General features: G+C 40.2%; 1 protein-coding gene across 1 annotated transcript in view; it reads left to right on the forward strand.

The window, feature by feature from the left end:
- The first annotated feature begins 15443 nt into the window (after positions 1-15443).
- LOC140342969 (gamma-aminobutyric acid receptor subunit beta-4-like) overlaps positions 15444-24266 on the forward strand; it is a 58674-nt gene continuing 49851 nt past the window's right edge. The window contains exon 1 of the mRNA XM_072429369.1: positions 15444-16304. Within this exon, the coding sequence (XP_072285470.1) occupies positions 16207-16304 (98 nt within the window). The 5' untranslated portion in view covers positions 15444-16206. The remainder of the gene's footprint in view (positions 16305-24266) is intronic.

Below are 24266 nucleotides of genomic sequence, written 5' to 3' on the forward strand. Positions count from 1 at the left end.
CCGCTGTTCACAGGCTTAGATTTTATAATGAGGAGCGCCTGCGTGATCCTGATGAATTTTCTGGAAGCCACATGGTCCTAAAGGCTTCTTGATGCTTCCTGCATAGTAACAAATGCTGCTTTTCAATGCAGCATTCCCATTGGCTAACATTCTGCAGGAACCTGCAAGGAGAAGCAATAGGAGACACAAGACATCAATATTGCAAGAATGCAGCAAAATAGATTAACTGATTGTATTGTTCTTAGGAAAATAATTAAAAAAATATTCTGTTTGCAATATACTTACCGATATATACAATATACAATTTTTTTCCTTAAGAATATTGTATGGTTTGCATTAACAAAATAACATGCAGGAAATATATTACCAAGAAAACTGTTCCCTCATTAGGAAGCTTGCCTCTGGTATGTCTAGCTGGAAAGATTGATTGTAAGGTTTGGAAAGGATTGCAGAAAAGAACAATTTGCACATTACCAATCATGTTATATATATAAATATATATATAAATATATATGTTATTTTTTTATTGGTTTTATGGAAGTAACCAGGTAGACAGTGGAGTAGCAGTTGATATAGTGTACTTGGACTTTGACACTGTACCCCACAGACGGTCAATATGCAAGTTAGGGTCAATAGGTTTAGAAAAGTCAATCTGTAAATAGATAGAGAACTGGCTTAAAGATCTCATCCAGAGAGTTGTCATTAATGATTCATACTCTGAATGGTCTAAGGGTATTAGTGGTGTACCCCAGGGTTCAGTGTTGGGACCTTTACTGTGTAACATCTTTATAAATGATATAGAGTTTGGGATTAAAATACCATTTCTGTGATTGCAGATGACACCAAACTGTGTAATGGAATTAAGTCCTTACAGGATGTCTATAATCTACAAGCAGACCTGGATGTATTGTTAGATTGGGCAGCCAAGTGGCAAATGATATTTAATATAGATAAATGTAAAGTTCTGCACTTGGGGGCTAACAACATCCATGCTTCATACTGTCTAGGGGGGAATACATTTGGGGGAGTCAGAAATGGAGACGGATCTGGGGGTTCTGGTAGATCATAGACTTAATAACAGCATGCAATGCCAAGCTGCAATATCTAAAGCTAGTAAAGTACTTTCTTGTAATAAAAGAGGAATAGACTGCAGAGATGGAGACATAATCCTGTACAAAGCATTGGTCACACCACATCTGGAATATGCAGTCCAGTTTTGGGCACCAGTTCACAAAAAGGACATTGTGGGATTGGAGAGAGTGCAGAGAAGGGCAACTAAACTAATAAAAGGAATGGAGGAGCTCCACTATGAGGAGAGATTAGCTGAACTGAATCTATTCTCTCTTGAGAAGAGACGTATAAGGGGGGATATGATCACCCTGTATAAATATATAAATGGTCCATATAGAGAACTCTCATCCCCATTATTCACTGTAAGGTCATTACAAAGAACAAGAGGGCACTCTTTGTGTCTGGAGGAAAAGAAGTTTAAGCTCTGGATAAGGAAGGGATTCTTCACTGTAAGGTCTGTGATAATGTGGAATCAGCTCCCTCAGGAAGTAGTTTCAGCAAGTTCTATAGACTGCTTTAAGGAAAAGCTGGATGATTTCTAGAAGCACGGAATATAACTGGAGATTAAGGATTTAAAGTAAAGATAACAGAGACTGCTGATCCAGGGATCATATGATTGCCTCATGGGATCAGTAAAGGCATTTTTTCCCCTGTTGGAGCAAATTGTACCAGGTTTTTTTTTGCCTTCCTCTGAACCAACTATTTCTTTTAGGGTTTTATATCTGGGATATGTTTATTTCCCCAGTGGTTGAACTTGATGGACTTATGTCTTTTTTCAACCTGGCTAACTATATAACTATAACAGTATATATATTTTATACATTGTCCTGGCTGTCAGGATTGTTCACCCTAAATTGGCCTTAGACTAATGACTTAAGAATATAGTGGGGACATTTGAATGTGAGCTCTGAGGGACAGCTAGTGACATGAATACTGAGTACCGGTAAATTGTAAGTGCTATGTAATATTTTTGTGCTATATAAATACATAAAAAATAACTAAACCCCAGCACTGTCACAAAACCACTGGGCTGTGGCTGCAAGGTAGCTGGTGAGTATTTAGTGGCATTTTGTCCTAAATGGGTACGATGACAGTATTTCTTTAAGTATAAATATATAATGCACACACATATATATACCTATATATAGATGTGGAAAGTGTCAAGTGGATGAAATATAAAATTAAGGTTGAGCAATACTGCTTTCTTTTTTTTTTAAGAACCCTTTATCTTTACATATTTTGAAAATGATTAATATGCCGTGTCCATCCACAGGAAAAGTTTCCTTTTCAGTGCATCTTCAGCAGTAATATTCACCATATATATTATGATTTACAATATGGTATTCGTGCACTTCCAGCTAAGACAGCCCCATCTAGTGATGCTATTGAGTAAATACACCTGATTATCTTATCTGTGATTTATCTCCTCCTTTGCCTAATTAACTGTCTTCTTTGAAATTTTACATAGGCAGTGTTCTCCCCCCCTGGCCCCTTTTAGTCGGATGCACCACCTGGCTCTTTTCAGAAACCACCCCCCAGTTTTTGGGTGGTTACTGATGAGTTGGGTCACAATACAGGTGCTCCCACCCAGCTTAAAATTAAAAAAAAAATTCTGGGTTGAGCACTGATAGAGCTTGCTAGATATTTACCAACACTGTATTGGCTCTGACTGGGATTTCAATGTAGTGTTCTCCCCAGCCCCTTTTAGCTGGGCACACCACCCAGCACTTTTCAGTAACCAAGTGGCTATTTTGGGTGGTTCCCAAAAACTTGGGTCACAATACAGGGGCTGCCACCCACTTACAGGTTCTTCCCATCCAGCTTAAAAAGACATTTCGGATGGGAATACTGTAATGAGTACATTTACTAAAAAGGCCCCTTTATTTTGTCCAGAGGTACCCTATTTGTTTCATTGTAGGTCCCTATGTTAAATGTTGTGAATGAAATACTGGACAGTTTTGAGTTATTTTTTAATATTCATACAATTTTTTTTTTAATTGTACGCACAGATTATAGAGAATGGCCTACCAGATCTTGAAATAGTGGCAAGCAACTGTCATGAACAGACATCTGTTCGGAGAGGGCCGGTCCAGGTAGGTCCAACTCTGCAATATAGCTTGTAGATTAGTGTGAGCTCTATAAATGGCTTAGATTACCACCAGAGAAACCATGCAGGAGCTAGCTGAGCAAAGCTCAAACATTACATGCAAAATACGATCAGGGGACAGGGCGATGGTTAGGCAGTATGGGGCCTGTTGCACCTCAAGATTGTTTATGAATATGTAAATAGGTATATATATGTATAAATATATAGATGTATTCATAGATGTATGACTAGAGCTACGTACACACTTCCAATAATTATCGTTGGTAAACGAACGACGAACGATCCTGCACGATATCGGCGAACGATCGTATAGCACCGATCCTGTACATGCAGATAACGACACGATCGTTCGCAGATATTGTACACACAATAGACGATCGTTCATATATATCGTGCAGGAACGTTCGTCGTTCGTTTTCCGACGATAATAATTGGAAGTGTGTACGTAGCTTAACACACAAGTGATACAACAGCTGCCAGGAGACAAGACCTATTTTCCCAGAACAAACAGACCACCAATATGGCCTTCAAAGGGCAAAGTCCATTCAATTGAGGAAACAGGAGATGGAGGTGTAAGTGAACGGATGGACTGGGGTGATGACCCAGCTGGACATTTATAGACCCCTAAACATAGATTCCAGCTGGAGATTTTCATATCAAATTTAGTTGGGAGGTCCATCAAATTACATTAACCAATCCCAATCTAGTGGGGTGGGTGCCAACTGATGGTCGTCGTGCCAAACACACCCACCAACCAAGGAGTCCCAATGTTACCTAACAGGACTTAACTATATAAAAAGGGGAGCTGGAATATAACGGAAGAAAAGGGAATGATGGGAGCTCTGAGGGAATCAGGCTTATGGAGTACCCATTAACATCCATACAGGTAGCTATTACACATTCTTGAATTGCATTCTATGTTATTTGATGTATTGTGTATTACTTAGTTACTAGATTATTACAGGGGTTACTACTAATAACTATGTCCATGTGATATATATATATGTATCAATAATTTAAGTTCCTATGTGGTTAAATATCTGATAATATTGCTGTGCACTTTGTCTTACCTTGTTTTCTTAATTAAACTGTTTGAATGACTAGCTATTATTTGTGCATGAACCTTCTTCTTTAATTGAATATCTATATGCATTGATAGGAATATAATTTCCCTATTTATGCAGATAATTAGATAAAATATACTTAAATAACAGGCCTTAGAGAGTAGGGGTCACAGGTGTACAATGGTCTCCGGACCATAGGGTCATTGGAGCATTGAGGGTCTCTAAAGCACAGGATCCCAAATGATCTCTGAAGCACATGGAACATTTATATGGCACAGAAATACAGGATCACAAAGGGTCCCTGAAGCACAGGATCACAGTAACATAAAGGATCTCGGAACAATGGGTCTCAGAAGTGCAGAGTCACAGGAGCATGAAGGGTCCTTGGAAATGGGATCACAAAAACACAAAAGCATCTCTGGGGAACAGGATTATAGGATCATGAAGTGTCTCTGGGCAATGGGTCTCAGCAGTGCAGAGTCACAGGAGCATGGAGGGTTCCTGGAGCATGGAATCACAGAAGCTCTATGAAGCATTGGGTCACAGGAGCATGAAGGTTTCCTGAATAACTAAGGACTCTGGAGCATAAAAGCATGAAGGTTTCCTGAATAACTGAGGACTCTGGAGCATAAAAACATGAAGGTTTCCTGAATACCCAAGGACTCCAGAGCACAGGAGCATGACGGTTTCCTGAAAAACTGAGGACTCTGGAGCATAAAAGCATGAAGGTTTCCTGAATACCCAAGGACTCTGGAGCATAAAAGCATGAAGGATTCCTGAATAACTAAGGACTCTGGAGCATAGGAGCATGAAGGTTTCCTGAATAACTAAGGACTCTGGAGCATAGGAGCATGAAGGTCTGGAGCATAAAAGCATGAAGGTTTCCAGAATAACTAAGGACTCTGGAGCATAAAAGCATGAAGGTTTCCAGAATAACTAAGGACTCTGGAGCACAGGATTATGATGGGTCCCTGGAAATAGGATGACAGGAACACAAAAGCGTCTCTGGAGAACAGGATTATAGGATCATGAAGTGTCTCTGGACAATGGGTCTCAGCAGTGCAGAGTCACAGGAGCATGGAGGGTTCCTGGAGCATGGAATCATAGAAGCTCTATGAAGCATTGGGTCACAGGAGCATGAAGAATTACAGAAGGTATCTAGAGTACAGAAGCATGCAGGGTCTCTAGAGAACAGAAGCATGGAGTGTTTTTGTAGTCACAGAAGTCCAGATTGTAACTGAAGCACTGGGTCACCGCAGTTAAAGGACACATGAGCACAAAGAGTCCCTTATGCACAGGGCCACAAGAGGACACAGGGTCATAGAAAAACATTAACACAATGTCACAAGAGCACAGGGTAACAGAAACACAAAGGGTCACTAGAGCCGAATTGCTAAAGATCACAGGAGCTCAAAGGGCCATTTGGAAAACTGGAGTCACAATCTGGGGGTTGCAAGCAAACCACTGTCATACTTTAAATAATATCTTCACTAGCACTCCATGGTCTAGTGATGATCTTTGACTTTATTCACATGAAGCAACAGACATCACAAGTCAACTTTTCAGGACCTCCATCTATCCAATCGTAAGACCAAAAATTGTAGTTTGCCACACTTTAATGTTTAGACCAATAAGGAGAACTGTCCTAAAGACACAGACAGCAATACAAACCTTCTAGGTGTTTTAACACCACACCCCTCTATCCAAATTTTGTTTGCATGTAATTTCAGTTTACCTAAAATATATGATGACATTGAAGGGTTGGGTTTCAAACATGGTGCAAATACAAGTGTAAAACCCTAATGTACCTGAGATAAAATCTATTTCTTTCATCTCTGATCTTAAATATTTTTTGTACATTTAGTACAGTATGATTGATAAACTTAGCTCAATTTTTGCATCCAAATATATCTAAAAGCTGTAAGAAACCATAAAAAATCAATTATTAGCGAAAGATGCATTTACATTGTAATAGTAGATGATGTGGGGGAAGTGGCGTATCTAGTGGCCAAAATGTAAATTGCATGGTGAATACTACACTTACAGCTAACATTTTATTAACAAATAAAGATAGGTCAATATTTGTTTGTTAAATAGTTTGAGGGATAATATCCCCCTTTTATATATCTTTTAAATGTATAATATTAGTCAATCTAATATGTGCTCTGAAACTACTGTACATATTCAAATGGGTCACCTTTAAAATGAAAATAACTCTGGACCAAATGAAATGAACACCAAATGGTGTTTTTTCTCTTTTGCAATTTTTTTAAAACAAAATCTTGATCTGTATAAAGATTGCAGCTTGACCCACACATTGCCCCCTATAGTAGCCCTGCAGTATAATTAAATGTGAACCTGACAATCTAATAAAATGTAAAATGATAATAATAAAAAAAAATTGCTGCCAAAGATTTCTCCAGCAAATTTTTTTTCTGATGGTCAGCATCATTCAACTTTAGATTGCAGGGGTCAAACAAATGCATTTAATAGTGTATTAATGAATTCGGATCTGCGCTATTTATTTTTTTTATATCTTCCAAGCATTCAGCTGTAGTTGCATGTGTGTTTTAAGTAAAAATCTATATCATTTTTAATTTTAAATCTGTCTCATTTGGATTGCAAAACCTGGTTGTAGATGTAGGTTCAAGTCTAGTGCTAACTTTTTCAATGAATGTCCCACTCTGACCTTCTACTCTTCTAAAACAGATCCCATCGGATGATTTTGCTTTCAGACTATCACACTCTAATTGATTCTCCAGAAGAAGGTGGAAAGTGGGCAAAGAGTCTGAATTATTCTCTTCTCTTGCTCATTAAGTTGTATGTGCAAGAGTTTTTCAATGTGTAATAAGATCACTCGATTATACTAATTACCCTTAACAAAATCTCCAATTTTATCAGTCCAGTACTGCTGCATTAAACAGTACCAATCCCTGATGAAGGGGACCTTTTGAACCTCTAAAATGTGTTGCATATCTACAATGCAAGAGTCTGAATAAAACAAAACTTGGACTTTTTACATTGTGCTTTTGTGCTACTTTCTCCTTGGTGCACTCAGTGGTGCAACGGCGGGCCGCCATTGCCTGGGGGGGATAACTTCCTCTGCACCACTAATATCTGGCACCACCTGCTTTAATAAATCCAGCACCTCATATATTTCACTGATTCAGAGTGGGCATATAAATGGTACAGCATGCAGCACAATATTCCATGAACATGTGGGATGCAATCATGTCAATGTGGACCGCCATCTCAAGGTAGTGTGTGGAACATACCACTAAAGGCTAAAGCAATCAGGGAGCAAATGCAGACCATGTCTAGTATTGTGTTCCTAATACATTGCAGGTGTGCTGTAACTGCAGGGGTCCCCTCATGTACATATTTATAGATGAATGCTGTGCTGGTCTGTATGTTTGCACTAGATGGTGGATGCTGTATAGGTGTCACCTAGGTTTCTTGACATACATTGACAGAGAGCTGCATGGTTTATGGTTGATGTGAAGAAAAAACACACATAGAATTTTAATAATATTCTGGGTTTTAGAGCTTTGGGTGGCATAAGATGACCACCAGGATCTTACCTGGTAGCAAGATCCCCATATTAGTCTCAGCAGCCTACAAAGATTTATATATGTGAGCTGATTGATGCTTAGGGCTTTCTTTCCTCTTTGACTCTCCTGCTGGGTGAACAGGCTGGCAAAACACTTAAAAGGTACATTTGTTCTTTGTTTTAGGGAACCCATTCAGTGTGCTCCCCAGCTTCTTTTAGCAGGGCGCACCGCCTGGAATTTTTCAGTAACCACCCGGCTGTTTTTAGGTGGTTACTAAAGAGTTGGGTCACAATACAGGGGTTGCCACTCACCTACAATTTCTTCCTATCTGGGCTTAAAACAATTTCTGAGTTGAGCACTGCCATTAGGAAGGAATGTTGTTAGTCAGGAATTGAAGTTCTTGGAACAGTAACTAGGGCAGAAATCCAACCAGATTCAGAAATTCTGAGTTGGAATTGATATTTTTTTTTAAATGAACCTGTCAATATGACTGCTGGACAATCACATGGTCTGGTGACAAGATTGGCTGGGATCATTGGCCATTTTGGATTGAAGCCTGGATTGCTTAGATTCTTTCCATACAAGTTTGGAAAAAGCTCAGATTCGAGTCAGAATCCGCTCTGATTCAAGTCAGGATCAACTCCAAACAGAACTATGTGAACACATAGGACCTAATGGCTCAGACAAGCAGATGTTTGTCTTGTTTGATTATATAGACTTTCTATACAAACCCCTTGGCATTGATCGGTGTTTATTTGCTGAATAAAAGTCTAATACAGAACTGCTCCTCGGTGCACCTATTCTATGCTTGGTTTTCCTCCTCCCCCCTCTTTTCTTCCCACAGTATATATTCTGCATGTTCTAACCTTGACTGCATCAAAAATAGATTGAACTATATCATCCGCCTTCTTCATTGTCATGATTAAAACACTGAAATCTGTAGAAAGGCAATCGTTCTAACACAATAAGACAAAGATTTATGATTCCTCCCAACACTAACGAATACCATGCACACAATTCCAAATCTAAAGAGTAATAATGAAATTATAAATCATGAATACATAGAAGTAAAGAATATTACAAATCCATTGTTTTCCCTGCTGATTAAATGCTTCTCTGTCTGCTTCTTATGTACCCCATTTTGCCCCCTGCCATCTCTTTTACATTAATATTAGTGTTACATGCCACCAATTGCTTACTGGTGCATGTAACACCAAAAAAGTTGAATTCTCTAATACAGTATTTCATCCCTGTCCTCGTCCAGAGCAGGTCGGTTCTCTTCTCTACTTTCCCTATGGATGCAAAGCTTTTTTCTAACACTTCCAATGACCCCAAACCATCATGGAGGATCAGTGTGTGACCGGCTTGTTGACCTAGTGTACCTAAACCCATCTGCCGTCTGAATTTGGGATTTTCCGGTACTTTAATTGATGGTGCATGGGATGGGGATGGGAGTGACCCTTCTGGTCTGATCCCACAGAAGAGCTACTGCTGGAAAACTTTCATAATGGCCATAAGGGAAAAGTGTTGAAACACACAGAGCATTGTAGCTTGGGATGTATGGGGGCTGCATGGTCTCGGACCAGTCAGTGTGCCCATGCTGACCCCTGTGTACCACTGAAAACACCTACAATGGCCTTGTGGGTCAGAACTGGAGCAATAGAAGAAGTTGGCCAGGTCTGATAATGACATTTTCTTATAGATCCTGTAGATGGCGTTGTTTTCTGATTGACTGAGCACCTGCAAGATTTCATGTGACCACCTGAGAACAAAAAAAGCAAAAAAATGTTAAAAAAAAACACAAAATCATCCCCTCCACAGGACCAATGAGGAGCCAGAATCTTCCCAGCAAGAAGACACAGATAAAAACTTAACAAAGTATCAAATCCCTACACTATCCAAAAGCAAAAAAAAATAAAAATGAAAGCTTATTGACATCAGGAAGGGAGCTTTTCTGATTAGAAATTAAAGCTATGCTCCAAGGACAATTAGCACAACTCCATATTCATGAATCGATTATTTAAAAAACAAGAATTATCAGCACCCAAATTTGAATTGGTATAAGCCTTCCTATACAGCATAATTTAAAAAGGTGGAGAAAAAGCAGCACAAAAAGCCAATCAGGTTTGTTGCAATGCTGCTCAGAGGGCTGAGCAAAGGTATGAGTTTATCAGCCTACTGCTTATCATTTCACTGTCCAGTTCCAGGCTGGGGGAGGAGCAAGACCTATTGCTGAACTGCAACGAGGAAAAATCAGAATGGTTGTAATGGGGACATTATAGTAGAGTTGCACATAAAGGAACGGACAAGGGTGGATTAGCAAGGTGTACAGGAATGGGATTTGTAGATTTACGACGGTTCCTCAGTGCTAACCAAGAGTTTGATTATTGATTGTCTTTTAGTATAATTTGATGGACCAACTGGTCTAATTAGTCTCTTCCCCAGTTTAAAAAAAATCCATATAAATGCAAATAAATAAAACATATTGTTTCCCAATTTCATATTCTTCAACACCTCATTTTTGTTTTAATAATCCTTGCCATGAAAATCCCTGACCATGCACCTCCTGTTATATGGTGACAACGTTCTGCTCTTGTCTCCAATCTCTGCCCTGGGTTGTCACCCTGTCCACAAACCCCAGGCGTAGACACATATTACATAGTGTGGCAGGAAGAGGTTGCAGGGGATCCCCAGGAATGTTAGGGGTCATTCATGCAATGAAAACCCCAAAATATTCAAGAAGAAAACGATTTCCTGGAGAATAATTTCCCCTCACGTGGTCCTGCAGGTTTTGCACTTGTTGCCTCCAAAATGCAGCACAAAAAAGGGGGGAGGGAGATGAAAGAGACAGAAACATTACATTAGGTTTCCATGTAAGGTTGTCCAATAGTGGCTTCCTCTGGTCGTCACGGCTGCAAGGACTGCAGCATCCATCATCACCATGGCAACCGCTCTTTTTTTTTTCCCCTGGGCATTGTCAGGGGATGTTCCTGTGTGTAAAACCGGGGAAGGGGGTTCAAGGAGATAGGGCACATAAGAAAAAATGAGGAACAGCAATGAGTGAATGACGACTTAATCTCATAAATGGAAATTTTTAATTTCATAAATGGAAATCACTCCAAATATAAAACATGAGGAAGATGACAGGAATAGCAATGCTATGTATATGGAAATGTTGGGGGATGACCCCCAAAATCTGGGTTACATAAACTGTGCACTCGCAATATGTGAAAGTACGAGTCTGGGGGGGGGTGTAGCACACACTGAGGGGTTGATAAGTCTCTCCAGAAACCTCTGCTTACTATACAGAAAGGAAACTCAATGATATAAAAAATTGATACATTGTATCATTGTGGGGGCGATGGTGACAGCTTCCATGGCTGATTCCAAAGCAAGCTGTGGTGAGGGGTGACCTGTTATTAGATCTTAAAATGTGCGACCATTGGGGCGGTGACCTATTATTAGATCTGACAATTTTTAAAAACTGGGGTGTCTCATATTAAGGACATGTATCAAGGCAAGGTGTGCATGCTGGGAGCAAATACAGGGCCCGACTCAGTAATATTCACTAGTGCTGTTTAATTTTGTAGAATTCTAAAGTACATTAATCTGTGCTGTTTTACTCTCTATCAATCTATACACTAAGATGTTTTTTTCCATATCATTCTATAGCTTGAGCTGTTTTATTCCCTATCATTTTATAGCCTGAGCTGTTTTATTCCTTATCATTCTCTACCATGAGGTGTTTTACTCTCTATCATTCTGTGGCGCAAGCTGTTTTATTCCCTATCATTCTATAGCTGGAGCTGTTTTATTCCCTATCATTCTATAGCCTGAGCTGTTTCATTCCCTATCATTCTATAGCCTGAGCTGTTTCATTCCCTATCATTCTGTAGCCTGAGCTGTTTTATTCCCTATCATTCTATAGCCTGCACTGTTTTATTCCCTATCATTCTGTAGCCTGAGCTGGTTTACTCCCTATCATTCTATACACTGAGTGTTTTAGTCCCAATCATTCTATAGCCTGAGCTGTTTCATTCCCTATCATTCTGTAGCCTGAGCTGTTTTATTCTCTATCATTCTGTAGCCTGAGCTGTTTTACTCCCTATCATTCTATATCTTGAGCTGTTTTACTCCCTATCATTCTATAGCCTGAGCTGTTTTACTCCCTATCATTCTATAGCCTGAGCTGTTTTATTCTCTATCATTCTGTGGCCTGAGCTGTTTTATTCCCTATCATTCTGTAGCCTGAGCTGGTTTATTCCCTGTCATTCTGTAGCCTGAGCTGTTTTATTCTCTATCATTCTGTAGTCTGAGCTGGTTTATTCCCTATCATTTTGTAGCCTGAGCTGTTTTACTCTCTATCATTCTATACACTGAGTGTTTTACTCCCTATCATTCTATAGCCGGAGCTGTTTTACTCCCTATCATTCTATAGCCGGAGCTGTTTTACTCCCTATCATTCTATAGCCTGAGCTGTTTTATTCCCTATCATTCTATAGCGAGAGCTGTTTTATTCTCTATCATTCTATAGCCGGAGCTGTTTTATTCTCTATCATTCTATAGCCTGCACTGTTTTATTTCCTATCATTCTCTACCATGAGGTATTTTACTGTTTTATTCCCTATCATTCTGTAGCCTGAGCTGGTTTACTCCCTATCATTCTATACACTGAGTGTTTTAGTCCCTATCATTCTATAGCCTGAGCTGTTTCATTCCCTATCATTCTGTAGCCTGAGCTGTTTTATTCTTTAACATTCTGTAGCCTGAGCTGTTTTACTCCCTATCATTCTATACCTTGAGCTGTTTTACTCCCTATCCTTCTATAGCCTGAGCTGTTCTACTCCCTATCATTCTATAGCCTGAGCTGTTTTATTCTCTATCATTCTATAGCGAGAGCTGTTTTATTCTCTATCATTCTATAGCCGGAGCTGTTTTATTCTCTATCATTCTTTAGCCTGAGCTGTTTTATTCCCTATCATTCTATAGCCTGCACTGTTTTATTTCCTATCATTCTCTACCATGAGGTATTTTACTGTTTTACTATTCTATACCTTGAGCTGTTTTACTCCCTATCATTCTATAGCCGGAGCTGTTTTATTCTTTATCATTCTATAGCCTGAGCTGTTTTATTTCCTATCATTCTATAGCCTGAGCTGTTTTATTTCCTATCATTCTCTACCATGAGGTGTTTTACTCCCTATCATTCTGAGGCCCAAGCTGTTTTATTCCCTATCATTCTATAGCCTGAGCTGTTTTACTCCCTATCATTTTATACCCTGAGTTGTTTTTTTCCCTATCATTCTATAGCCTGAGCTGTTTTATTTCCTATCTATCTATAGCCTGAGCTGTTTTATTCCCTATCATTCTGTAGCCTGAGCTGTTTCATTCCCTATCATTCTATAGCCTGAGCTGTTTCATTCCCTATCATTCTGTAGCCTAAGTTGTTTTATTCCCTATCATTCTATAGCCTTTTATTTCCTATCATTCTCTACCATGAGGTATTTTACTGTTTTATTCCCTATCATTCTGTAGCCTGAGCTGGTTTACTCCCTATCATTCTATACACTGAGTGTTTTAGTCCCTATCATTCTATAGCCTGAGCTGTTTCATTCCCTATCATTCTGTAGCCTGAGCTGTTTTATTCTTTAACATTCTGTAGCCTGAGCTGTTTTACTCCCTATCATTCTATACCTTGAGCTGTTTTACTCCCTATCCTTCTATAGCCTGAGCTGTTCTACTCCCTATCATTCTATAGCCTGAGCTGTTTTATTCTCTATCATTCTATAGCGAGAGCTGTTTTATTCTCTATCATTCTATAGCCGGAGCTGTTTTATTCTCTATCATTCTTTAGCCTGAGCTGTTTTATTCCCTATCATTCTATAGCCTGCACTGTTTTATTTCCTATCATTCTCTACCATGAGGTATTTTACTGTTTTACTATTCTATACCTTGAGCTGTTTTACTCCCTATCATTCTATAGCCGGAGCTGTTTTATTCTTTATCATTCTATAGCCTGAGCTGTTTTATTTCCTATCATTCTATAGCCTGAGCTGTTTTATTTCCTATCATTCTCTACCATGAGGTGTTTTACTCCCTATCATTCTGAGGCCCAAGCTGTTTTATTCCCTATCATTCTATAGCCTGAGCTGTTTTACTCCCTATCATTTTATACCCTGAGTTGTTTTTTTCCCTATCATTCTATAGCCTGAGCTGTTTTATTTCCTATCTATCTATAGCCTGAGCTGTTTTATTCCCTATCATTCTGTAGCCTGAGCTGTTTCATTCCCTATCATTCTATAGCCTGAGCTGTTTCATTCCCTATCATTCTGTAGCCTGAGCTGTTTTATTCCCTATCATTCTATTCCCTATATTTCTATATCCTGAGCTGTTTTATTTCCTGTCATTCTGTAGCCGGAGCTGTTCTATTCTTTATCATTCTATAGCCTGAGCTGTTTTACTCCCTATCATTCTATAGCCGGAGCTGTTTTATTCCCTATCATTTTATACCCTGAGCTGTTTCATTCCCTATCATTCTATAGCCTGAGCTGTTTTATTCCCTATCATTCTCTGCCATGAGGTGTTTTACTCCCTAGAATTCTGTGGCCCAAGCTGTTTTATTCCATATCATTCTTTACACTGAGCTGTTTTACTCCCTATAATTTTATACATTTAATCTTCATTGATTTGTTTTACATAATTCTATATCCTGAGCTGTTTTGCTGCATATTGCATTACAGTCTGTCCTGTTTCTGTAGTTGGTGCTGCTTCATTCCATGTCTTTACATTCTGTGCTGCTTTCTCTACATCAATCTATATTCTGTGATGTTTTATTTCCAGTCCTTCTATAGTTAGTGCTATTTTATTCAATATTTCTCTATGGCCTGTGTTGTTTCCTCCCTGTAACCCCACAGCCTGTCCTTTTTTTTCTGTAGATTTCTATTCCTGTATTTCACACACTGGGGCCATTAGCACCATCTGATTGCATTGCGTGCTTTCCTAACACTGTAGTCACAGCATGCACACAGCTTCTTGTAGGGGAGGGCAACATGGAGTCAGCTCATACAGAATGAATATTGCTTCCCTGATTGCCCTAGTAACAAAACTGCAGACAGAAATCTGCACCTCATAGAGCCCCTCTCACCCTCAATACACCGGCAGATGAGGCTCCCTGGAAATGGGGCTGGTAACATTTTTTTGGAGATTTTTATGCATCACTCACTCCTATAATTTTTAATAGTTTTCCCTGTACCGGGGATATCTGTGATGTAAAAAGAGAGGCAGGATTGGTTTAATAATGCCATATTCAGCCAATGATTGGAAATGATTGGCACATCTCCCTCTATTTTTTATTTTTCTATATCACGACCCATGCAGAAAAGCCCATGTGTACTGCTGATGCATGGATGGAAGTGGTCCTGATGCTGCTAATAGGCTCAGCACCTGGGACAGCTCCTCTCTGCAGCATCCTCCCTTCCCCCTATGCTCATAGCCAGAAAATCAGTTCTCCTTTATTATAGGGGGGCAGCATCACTGTTGGAAAGGGTTAATACTGTCATTTACGACGTCAGAATTCCAATGTGCCTAGAGATTTTTTTTTTCTCTCTCTCCCTCCTTTCCAATATTTCCTGCCTCCTTTGCTTGCTCCCTTCACTCCCTCCATTTATCTATAGGTACCCTCCTTCCATCTCTTCCCCTCTCTTCTGTGACTCCCTCCCTTCTTCATCCCTCCCTCCACACAATGTGCAGTAGTCAGATCCTGCTGCAGCACATATAATGGAACATCCCTCCTCCTCCTCCTTGCGCTGAAGCTTACCCTTTCCTCTCTCTTTTTCTCTCCCCCCTCCTTTATTTTTTTTTTCCATTTCTGTTTCATTTCATTTCCCCCTCCTGTACAGAAGAAAAAAGGGCATAGGAGGGGGTGTGAGAGGGGCAAAGCAAGAAGCCCCCCTTAAGTCTAGCAACTTAAAAAAGGGGGGGGTTAGCAAACTAGAGAAGGGGAACCCATTTTGTTGTAGTTCACCTCCCCCCCCCCTTTCTCGCCCAGGCTTGTAGAAGCCACGACTAAAAAAAAAAAAAAAATACAGATGGACGACTAGACGAGGAATAAGGAGCAAATAAGGACCAAAAAAGGCACCATCCATCGCCCAAGTCTGGATTCTAATGGTTTTTCTCCTGTCACCAAGGAAAAAGTGGATTAGCCTCTTCATTGACTCTTACCCCATTCTTATCTGCCTTCCATTACTATTTGGGGAGGGCATAAGGACCCCCTTTTTTTCAAAGGAAATTTCCTTTTCATTTCGGCATTTGGATTTGGCTTTTTTCGCTTTTTATTGAGGGGGTTGCAAGAATTTAAGACCTCCCCCACCCCTGTCCCTTTCCCCCCCTCCGTCCAAAACCCCCTCTCCACTCCATGGTCCAGGTGGAAATGTTGAGTCTTGGGAAAGAGAGCTGGATTGGAGCAATTATCTCAGCCTTGGCTACCATCTCGCTAGTCTGTTCTGCACAAAGGTAAGGTGATTGGGATAGGTGGGAGGGGAGCTGCAAATGAAGGCAATGGTGTGCACTGGGTGAACAGGCATTTGGACACAGGAAAATTGTGATGGAGCAAATGGCCAGTTAAAAATGATGGTGGGAACTAGTTTGCTGATGGAGGGATGCTAATGTGTGGATGCTGATGGAGAGATGCTAATGGTGGTGCTTTGTTCAGGGTATACTAGAGGAGAGAGGTAGAAATAGGTACGTGAGATGAATGAGAGTTGCACAGGGAATGCATAAAGAAGAATGGACGGGATCTGATGGCATAAGAAGATGAATACCAGCAATGGCTATTCAGGAATGTATAAAAAATGTGCAAGCTAAAATGCAGAATGGGGAAACAGTGAACGGAAGGTCCAAGTAAAAGTGCAACGTGGGGGTAAAAGTGTAGAAAATGGTTGCTGAGGAAATAGAGATGGTGGCTGTTCTGGTTACAAGCATTCTCAAATATATTACATAGGATAAAAGGACAGGTGTGGCACAAGGTGTTAATAAAACCAATAAGGTCTGTAAATGATCTTTTGGACCAAAGAGCAAGAAAACATTGGATGTATTAGTAGTATAAGCCATTGGTGGAATGATACTGATTTTGCATGAGCTCTGTATATGGAGGTGGTGGACCATGTATTGAGGGAAGCATGGCCTTCTTGAAATCACATACTAAAGAGATACTTGAAAAATCGGTTTGGTTTGTGACAAAATATATGCCACAGAACCATAAACCCATCATATAATATGATTAGCTACATTATACTATTACAGATGACTGCCTGGCCGGCGTTTTTAGCATAGCAGTTACTATACTAACATCTTGAAGGCCCATGACCGTGCAGCCCCTTGTATGATGGATACGAGCCAAAATGTCCATCGATTTCGGGCTTTTGAAAGTGTAGGTGAGAAGTGGCCAAAAAAAATGTTCCATTTTCTCAAGTGACACCAGCTCTGAGCCGGATTTTGGAAATGGTTTTGTAAACTTACTTGGCAACTTTCACAGATAATGTTTCCCGCTTTGACTCTACCAGCTGATCAAAATCGGAACCATTTTCGAAACCAAAAAAAAATTAAACAAATAAAGGAACCTTTGTAAATAAAACACATTCTTGCTTTTTCTAAAAAATAAAGGGTTGTCGTTTATAAATCGTTGTAGTCCTGATAGTAAAGTCTGACTGGCTGACTAAAACAAATGATGGGTTTTAATTCAATGGAAATTATTTATATCCAATCACTCATTAGGGTGTTGACCTAATGAGTGTCTATACCCAACTTTTTTTTATTTTTTGGTAGGTGGTGAGGACTTGTAACCTCATGATTTATCTTGTAATTGAGTTGTCACAAAAACTGATTTATGAATATATTTTGCAATCAAATTGTATTGGAGGAGCATATTTTGGAAAAGTTTACTGATCATTGTTGAAATCAATCCTATTCATAGTTACATCTGTCAGGTAGAAAAAAAACATAGGTCCATCAAGTACAACCACTAGGGAAAAAAACATATCACAGATAAAACCCTATGTACATAGTTGATCAAGAGAAAAAAAAAAAACTCTGGTACAATTTGCTCCAACAGAGGAAAAAATTCCTTCCTGATTCCATGGGGCAATCAGATGTTCCCTGGATCAAGGATCAACGATGTTATCTTTCCTGTAAAGCTTTAATACCCAGTTTTAGTCTTTCTATTTGTAGTCTCAAACCATTTATAGGAAGACAGGGCTGGGAGGACATTTGCCACCACCCCCCACCCGGGTTAGTATCAATATATCATAATCAGAGTAGGACATGCTGACATATGCTTGGCATTTTATAGCTACCTTTCAAACCTTTGATCACAGCGTCTCCAAGCTCCACCCCTTTCAAAAACATCAGCAGGTTTCGGGAATGGAAATTCCTTTTCATCAGCCTGTGCGGAGCTTGGACTGTTGATAGCATGTCAACAGACCAAGCATCTTGTAGGTTGACAGAGAGCAATTTCAATTTCCATTTTCATTCCCAATGCGTTTTCCTGTGGCCTGCTGATGTCGTTGAAAGGGGTAGAGTGTGGACTGTTACAGGGTCCCTTTCATCTTCCCAATATTGGTGGCCAGGGCAGGAAGTTGACATCAAATGGGAAACTCTTGTTTCCCAGTCTATATTCACCAATGCTTTTGCATCAACGAGTGAAACTTACTCCATTTTTCATAAATACATTTTGGCATGACTTACTACACCTTGGAGGGTTTTATGTCACCCTTTCTTTTTGTGTCTTACAGTTTTCTTTTCTGGTAACTTTTGTTAATTATTTTTCAATTATATCGCCCCCCTCATATAATGAGTATTTCTGCTAGAGCACCACCAATTATATTGTTTTTGTTTTTACCTGGCAGAAGAAAGTCTTCCCCCATCTTCCTTTTCGGCTCTGAGTTTTTGTGTGACCCAATGCTGAAAGCTGCAAAGGGCATACTTGAATATGTGAAAAGATGTTCAGCAACAATCAATCATGTTCTATAGGAACACCCATCTCCCACCATGACCACGAAGAAATGAGGACACACTTTGTATACCCACCTCTCACCATGACCACCATGCAATAAGAACCATGGCACATTTTGTTCACCCATTTCTCACAATAATCATCAAGAAATGAAGAACCATGGAACAGTTTGTACACCAACTTCTCACCATGACTACAAAGCAAGGAAGAACCAAGGCACAATTTATGCACACACATCTCACTATGACCACTAGGTAATAAGGAACCATAGCACACTTTGTTCAACCACCTCTCACCATAACCACCAAGCAATGAGGAACCATGGCATACTTTGTAGAGCCATCTCTTACCATGACCACCGAACAGTGGGTAACCATGGCACACTTTGTATACCTACTTCCCACCATGACCACCACACAATGAGAAACCATGGCTCACTTTGTTCACCTACCTCTCACCATGACTACCAAGCAATGAAGAACCAAGGCACACTTTGTCCACCCAACTCTCGCCATGACCACCAAGAAATGAGGAACCATGGCACACTTTGTACACCCACCTCTCACCATAACCACCAAGAAATGAGGAACCATGGCACACTTTGTACACCTACCTCTCACCATGACCACCAATCATTGACAACCATGGCACATTTTGCACACCCACTTCTCACTATGACCACCAAGCAGTGAGAAACGTGGCACACTTTACGTAACATTTCACACCAAATCTGCTACCATGAAAGGGTAAAAAATGTAAGGTCTGTTTTTCTTTCAGTCCCCCACCAAACAAAGCAGTATGATAAAACATATAAAAAAAGAAATTTAACAAAAAAGCTACATAAGTATTCACCTCAATTCTAGTTTCCAAAGGGCACAGGTGTTGTCATCATGCCTTACCATTGCCTCCTGGGATAGCGGAATGCTGGAAATCCCATAAGAATGCGTCCCAGCCCATTGCAGCAGTGCATTCCCATGGGATGTTGAGTGTTCATTAGGCAGCATTGACATCACCTGCGCCTTTTGGATTTAGAGACAGGGGTGAGTAATTTTTACATTTTTTACATTTTTGCAAAATATTGATTCATAGCTTAAATGCCTTAGCATTTGGAATGGTGAGGGAAAAGAAAATTGAGGGGTTGGCCTGGAAGGAATGGAAGAGAGGTGCTGGCTAGGAAGTGGACCTTCTGCCTTAAAGTACTTTAAATAGACCACTATGTGTTTATGATAGACAAAAAATATTAACTTGGGATTGGAATAAATTAAATTGAGAACATTTGTAGCGATGGGTCAGTGTGCCTTGGTGTAACGCATTGACATTGAAATGAGGTTGCAGTTGATTTGTGGGTGCTAAGGTTTTAATTGAAGTCAGTGAGGGTGCTCTAAAAACATTAAAAAATCCCATTTTTGGAAGTGTCCGGTTCATATCTATGCCTCCGTGATAACTATGTGTGTTATGCCTGCTGCATGATGGCACAAGTAAGGAAATACTTACATTTGCACCATAACACGAGTATGCCAGCAGGAAGCATTGTAGTGCTGTTCAGAATACATGACACCGCAGCATGCCAAACTGTACGGTGCAGTACCATGTGATTGTGAACATGGCCTTATTCTTCTTATTGGTCAACATCCATGTGAACATTGCCTAATTCCACTGCTAACATGTAAAGAGAATGTAAGACAATCTTGAGTGAAAACATTTTTAAATTGTCTCTTTAATCTTAACATACGTCTGTCTTTTACAACTGAATAAACCCAAGGAGTGCGTGTCTGTTACAAAATCCATCTGTCACCATGCATATGTCAAGAGGGATTCCGGCAAGGGAACAAACTGGGGAAAACTGGGATTGTGGAGGGTGTCTGTGGAAATTTTTGCCCATTTGTGAGATCAGGGACTGATGTTGGATGAGAAGACCTGGCTCACCATTCCAAATCATCCCAAAGGTGTTTAGTAGGGTTGAGGTTAGGGCTCTGTGCAGGACACTCGAGTTCCTTCACACCAAACTGGTGAACTGGTGAATTTCTTTATAGAGCTGGCTTTGTACCCCGGGGCACAGTCATGGAGGAAAAGAAAAAGTCCTCACCAAACTGTGACCAAAAGGCTGGAAGAGCTCAATTGTCTACAATGTCTTTGTATGATGGAGGATTACCAGGACTTGGTAGACACCTGAATTCCATCATCTGGTTGGAGGTTTACATTCCTATGGTCATTTAATAAATATAGTATAAAATACACACAGTAAAGCACAATTGTCTACAATGTCTTTGTATGATGGAGCATTACCAGGACCCTTCACTGGGGACCCCTGAACTTATTATTTGAAATGGGGTTCATATACCTTTGGACATATAGCTAGATGTAATTCTTAAATGTCCACATGCTTTTGAATATGAAGATCCTATCCCTAAATTCTAAAGCTATCCTGAGCAAGGAACCTGTAATAAAGGTCCTTGTTTGATACTGCCTCTGATAAGGTGACAATGCTATGTCCCTGTCTTCCAATTGTGCTCTATGTCCATTTCAACACACATTACACAGACATGGTCCATCCACCATCATCATCGAGAAACCCATTTTATACAGCAATCACTGGAGTGCATTTAGACAAGAAGTTACAATAGATTAGCATTGAGAAAGTAGTATTATATTTAAAACATGGCTGTCCATGAGACACTAGTTGAATGTCCTTCATATGAGATTTACATCCACATTTAGAAGGGAAAGACCCACTATACATATGATCTACAAACCTGGTCTATTGACCGGTGGTTCATTACACACGTACATCTGTAAATGTCATAGATTTAGATGCAAACTTAGGCTATGTACACATGTGCAATAATTGTCATCAGAAAGGATCTTTCATGTTCCTTTCCAATGACTAACGACTGCACGATGCATGAATAAGTGCTGTACATACAGTACCATTTTGCTCTATAGAGAGGGGAGGGGAAGAACGACAGAGCGGCACCCTGCTGCGCTCTCTCCCCCTTCACTTCCATTACGATCGTTCGTTATCCATCGTCTGTGGATCCGTCAGGGCAGTCGTTTGGACGACGGACGACAAGCCCAGTAAACACGCAGAGATCTCATCTGATATCAGCCCTGAACCAATTATCGGAGGAGAACCATTGCACGTGTGCATCTAGCCTTACTGCTATTTAGGTGGATATCTGTTGAGCCATAAAGGTTATCTGTCCCTGTATTGTTCTTTTAATACCCTTACATTGTTTGGAGAGAGATAGTCTCCAATGGTCTTGAGCTACTCTGAATGCTGAGACCCCCCTTGGGACCAAATTCTCAAACCCTCCCATATGTATTCTTCTCTTTCATCTTGAGATTTGCTTTTGATGAACATGGCAAGGGAAGTATTATATTTTTTTAAAGGATGAGAAACAGTAAGCTCTAATGCTTTCATCAGTAATCCTACAGATTATTTAACAAAACCAAACACAAATCAGTTTGTATCTAAAAATACAAACTAGTCACCGTGCATATTCTCACAGCATGATATCATCCATCAATTTAAAAAAAAAACACCATTTTTGGTAAAATTTTATACAAGAGATAAAAAGACTGCACAAGCCATCTTTTATTATAATGTTGTTAAAATGTAAGTGCAGCAATAGAAAAGCAATGGGCCGCACACCGCCGTAGCTTCCCTTAATAAAATTTTATTAAAAATTCACATCCTGCCTGACACTGGTTTCACCACTAACATGTTGACTCGATTGAGGGGTAATCAGTAGGAGGTTACATATTAGATGTTGTAGACATCGCCCCTGATTCATCATTGAAATCCGCGATCGCGGGAAGCGCGATAATACGCGCGACCCGCGATCGCGGATTACCGCGGTCCGGGACTCGAGTGCGCGCGTCCACTCGCATCCTGAATCTGCCGGCCGGATTTCTGCCATGCGCAATACATGATCGCCAGTAAAAAGCTGTCGGATAAGCGCGGCTCCGTGCGCGAGCTTTTCCGGTTGTTGAATAGCGCGATCGCGCGCGATTCCGGATCGCTAATACGAATGCGCGACCGATAATCCGATTTTGTTTGATGAATCAGGGGCACCATGTCAGGGTAATGTGGATGTGTATATCATTTTAAGTGTACAGACCAATTGAATTTGGAAACTGGAGATAAAAATGTCTGATTCGCCACTGCCTGCCCATCGCTGCAACAAAGCTTTTTATTGGAGCGAAACGAGTTAGAGCAGAGCCAGCATCAGGCAGGATGTCCATTTTTGCGTGAAGTTTAATTGAGGGAATGGCCCATTGCTTTCCTACTGCTGTATTGGAGTAAGATGCATCTCGGTGGGCCTTGTGCCCCCGTTGCCCTTCCCTCAAATTGCACATCATTGTAATCTGTGTAGCAGTGTAATGGTAAAAACGTTTTTTATTAAAATCTCCATTTAGATTTTATCTAAAGTCATTTCTTTGCCACACTGCCAGTATACTCAGTAAAGGAAACCATATGAATCTCATTCCATGTTCTTGTGATTTGTTTACCATTCTTCCCAAAAGTCAGTTGAGTGCTTAAACTGGAGTGCCAGGTGTTCCAAGCATCATCCTTGGATTTTTTTTAACAACAGTTTGATGTACTGGTAAAATGTCCAGTCTAGGCCCATTCGGGTCTTCAAGTTGTGGTACCATGTCTTAAAATGTGTGTTTTACAGCAGATTTCCAAAAACAAGTAATAATATGGCCAGTGAAATCTCATAAATTGAGATTCCATTGGTCTTTCTTTGCAGATATAATAAACCCCACTCTTCTGAGAAAGTTTTGTAGTTTGTCTGTGAGGGTTTGTTCCCACTGAGCTAAAAGGGCTTCTGTGAAATTAAATATCCTTGTCCGTTTTAAAGATATACTATAGGGTGAGGATATTGTAGACACCTATCACTTGTATATGAGTTTTTGGAAGTTCCATTTCAGAACCATGGCCATTAATATGGAGTTAGTGCCCTTTTGTGTTTATAATATCCTCTACTTTTTTGGTAATAATTTACACAAGATTTTGGATGGTGTCTGTGGGAATTTGCCCCCATTTGTGAGGTCAGTACTGATGTTGTATGAGAAGATCTAGCTCACCATTCTAATTCCATTCCAACTGTGATCAAAGGTGTTCCGTAGGGTTGGCTTTGTACCCTGGGGCACATTGATGGGGAAACAGAAAAGGGTTTTCACCCAACTGTGACCACAAGGCTGGAAGAGAACAATACTCTACAAGGTCTCATGTTTGACCCTTCACTGGAAACCTCTGAACCCAACCATGGAGAGGATTCTCAGACTTTTGGCCATCATTTGGGGAGGTGTCCTCCATTCATTTGACCATATAGGTAGGTATGATGGTCAGGTGAGAAGACCTGGCTCACCATTCCAACTCATGCCAAAGGTGTTCACTAGGATTGAGGTCAGGGCTCTGTGCAGGACACTCGAGTTCCTTCACACCAAACTGGTGACTC

This window comes from Pyxicephalus adspersus, chromosome Z (assembly GCF_032062135.1).
Source record: "Pyxicephalus adspersus chromosome Z, UCB_Pads_2.0, whole genome shotgun sequence".
NCBI lineage: Eukaryota > Metazoa > Chordata > Amphibia > Anura > Pyxicephalidae > Pyxicephalus > Pyxicephalus adspersus.